Source organism: Elephantulus edwardii, unplaced genomic scaffold (assembly GCF_000299155.1).
Source record: "Elephantulus edwardii isolate Elephantulus edwardi_28Jun2011 unplaced genomic scaffold, EleEdw1.0 scaffold00062, whole genome shotgun sequence".
NCBI classification, from domain to species: Eukaryota; Metazoa; Chordata; class Mammalia; order Macroscelidea; family Macroscelididae; genus Elephantulus; species Elephantulus edwardii.
In genome coordinates this window covers 14,805,042-14,808,389 of record NW_006399812.1, presented here as the reverse complement: position 1 = coordinate 14,808,389, position 3,348 = coordinate 14,805,042, and the positions used below count along the sequence as shown (strand labels likewise).

The following is a 3,348-nucleotide window of genomic DNA, read 5'->3' as shown; positions in this document are numbered from 1 at the left end:
TGGTGAGGATGGCACAGGATAGACAGCGTTCAGAACTGTTGTTCAAAGAGTTGCTTTGAGTTGTAGTCTACCCAATGGCACCTAACAACAACAACTAGGACCAAGTTACTTCAACAGCAAGATTTTGGCAGGGGCTGTTGGGGCAATGGAGGGTGCCCCTTTTCCCAGTCTCTTTGGTGGTCCCCGGCCACTGTCACAGGTGAGGAGAAAGGCCTTTTCTGAGATACACAGGCAAGCCAGGAATACACAGGGCATTCTAGAATGAAGTTGCTTGTGGGAAGGGAGGCATCTGACTGGCAAGACTGGCAGTAAGCAAAGACTTTTAGGGCAATAAAAAAAGGCTTGGTTCCAAAGTTGACTGCTGTTATTTCCAAAAGATAAGAAAAAAACATTCTTTCCACACTGCCGAAAGATTTCTCACAGCAGATAGGGGTGAATGGAGGGAATGGGGAAATATTTTTACAAAGACACAATGAACCAAAAGAAAAAAGATTTTGGAGTGACAGCTTGCCTCGCCTCCTTGTTTTCTGGTGTGATGTGTCCACTCTTTATTTATTGCTCAGAACAAAAGGTGTTTAATAATTACCTTCATTGACCTCTGTACTCTGTGGCTTCCTTCACTCCTGGGCACAAGACATGGCCATTCCTAGGGTGGGACTGGGCAGAGGCAGGGAGTCGGCAGGTCTGCAATCTCCTCTCTGGAGCAGCAAGGTCAAAGAAAAAGGTAAGGCTGGTGTGGGAGGACCTACACTCTCAGGGCTCCCCTGGGGGAACCTGGCCTGGCTTTCCCTGGCCATTTCCCACCCCCCCCACCCCTTACAATGCTCAGTCAGAAAAAAATACTCATCGTGTGTGTGAACTATCAGGCTTATTCAATTTCTCCAGGAGAAATTTTGAGGAAAAAGATGTCTTGCTCAGACTTGATCCCATGAAACCCATTTTGATTTCATTAATCTTTTTCTTTTTCACTCATGAGAAAATCAAGTTGGACCATGGGGGTCAAAAGATGAGTTGAAGGTGCTGGGACTGGGGAGAAGGCAAACTCGTGTCTGGTTGGAAAGAGTGTGATGAGGTTCTGTTTCCATGGCCTGCACAGAAATAAGACTAAAAGACTAATATTTATTCCTGGTACTGAGCAAGTAAAGGATTAACAGGGGTGCTGGCCTAAATGGTGCGTGAGGAGTCAGATCACACACCCCAGAGGCCCTGGGAGAGCGCCCTGGATGGGTGCCCAGCACGCTGCTGGCCAAGTGTTTGCTGAGTCGGGAGCCTGCTCATCCGTCTCCTCACAGCTTTCTAGAACTGGCATCTTGGGGGAGATGGGGGATACGAGCCTGAAGAGAAGGAGAGAAGATGAGAAGTCCATTCAGAGTAATGAACCCAAAACCACAAATCTCCAGAAAGAGGTAAGTGGTTTCCTTTCTGGGATCCCTTCCCAGGTTACACGAAGGGGGTCTCATGACAGATCCAAGGCCCCGCTAACCCCTCTTGACTGCCATCAGATCCATTCCCAACATCATGAATGACCCAGAGAGCAGGCCCATAGGATTTCCAGGCTCGAATCTCATTGGGAGCAGATTGAGTTACTTCTCCCACGGAACAGCTGTTGGGGCCTCACCAAGGACCTTTTGCTTATCAGTCACGTTTTTAACCATTGCACCACCAGGCCTCCTGGCTATTACCTAGTGACCAGCAGAAGGAAGTGATCTTTGATTCTTTTTTTAAATTTTTTTATTTATTATTTGTGTGTGTGTACCATCAGATCGGATCTGACTGGTACAGGAGGAGATTGTTCCTCATTCTCCAAGAAAGCTTCTGGTGGATTTGTGATCTTTGATTCCTAAGGTGTATCTTAAGGACGGTTGTTTGGACCTGCCTCTTTCGAGTTTCCCAGTGCACTCAGCATTTCCTTTTGACATTCATGGGTCTGTGGTTTCCTGCCCAGGTGAACATCTGGAGGGCCAGTCCTTGCCCAGCTCAATGGATTTGGAGGGCCCTCTGTGTCTGGGTCCCCACTATCATGTCTTCACCAAGTAGCTACCCCTTGTGTTTGAATGCTTCTGAGGTGTTGGAGAAGAGTACTGAATGTCACATGAACTGTCCAAAGAACAAATACGTCTTGAAGAAAGTGCAATCAGGGCTTTCCTTAGAGACAAAGATGGTGAAATCTCATCTCACATATTTGGGTATGTTGTTAGCAGGAGCGAGTCTTTGGAAAAAGAAATTCTGGGAAAGGTGGAGGGTCAGCAAAAGAGAGGAAGACCCCCAACGAGATGGATTGACGAAGTGGCTGTAACAGTGGGCTCAGGTGTAGTGTTGGTGACGATAAGGCTGGAGCAGGGTAGGATAATGTTCAGATCGGTTGTTCATATGGTTGCTATGAGTCATAGCTGACTCAGTGGTACCTAGCAACAGTAGCAGTGATAGGAAGGGGTCCCTGGGTGATACAACTGAAAGTTCGGAAGTTCAAGTTCAAGTCCACCCAGGGCGACCTTGGAAGAAGTGCCTGCTAATCTTCAGAAAAAACCAGACAGTAACACCCCTATGGAGCAGTGTTTCACTGGCAGTACAGGAACTCTGAGGTGCCTGCAGGCTAGAGGGGGCACCTGGGCAGGTGAAGACAGAAAGGGTTAGACTAGGCACTGGCTGCAGATGGACAGGACTGAGGGTTCCGGCTGGGAGGCAGCAGGAGACGGGCAGGAGGCTTTAGGCTCATAGAATGAGGAAAGAGGAAGACATGGTGCAAAACGTGTGAAATTGCTCACCACACATTAATACGCACAAGGAAATCTGTGCTCAACGGGTGACCCAGAACTGCTTGTGCCACATCCAAGCCCACAGCTGGGTCTCACGTGAACTCAGCCGGTACCTGCCAGGCAAGCACACACTGGCTTCAGTGTCTCTATCATGCCCTGGCAGCTTCCAAAGGCTGGTGTCCTAAGGAGGGCTACATTTTGCTCTTTTGAGTAAATAAATTTTTTGATGGATATTTAGGGAGATCAGAGGTAGCTGCTCACCCAAAGGACAGTACTCTCTGGTGGTTCAAATCCACCAGAGGCTCTGAGGGAGAAAAGTGGGTAGTCTCCTCCCACCTGATTTATAGTCTTGGAAAACCTGCTGGGGGATCAGCTATCAGTGAGACCCCATTCAATGGTATGGCTCCCACAGTGATGCAAGTAATTACATTTAGTTATCAACCTAAATTGGTGGTTTGACTCTTTTTCAAAATTAATTTTAATAAAAGTTTACAGAGACCTAGGGTTTCCAGTCATTAATTGTTGCACTTTTCTCCCTGCCCGCCCCCACCCCCAATTAACTTTTCTCCTTGAAAAGTAAAAGAAAAACTCT

The 3,348-nt window shown here is 47.6% G+C and overlaps 1 protein-coding gene across 1 annotated transcript in view; it reads left to right on the top strand.

Moving 5' to 3' along the window:
- The first annotated feature begins 1,319 nt into the window (after nucleotides 1-1,319).
- The window catches only part of SLC7A9 (solute carrier family 7 (amino acid transporter light chain, bo,+ system), member 9), a 26,769-nt gene continuing 24,740 nt past the window's right edge, over nucleotides 1,320-3,348 (top strand). The window contains exon 1 of the mRNA XM_006887836.1: nucleotides 1,320-1,406. Coding sequence (XP_006887898.1) covers nucleotides 1,320-1,406 — 87 coding nt within the window. The remainder of the gene's footprint in view (nucleotides 1,407-3,348) is intronic.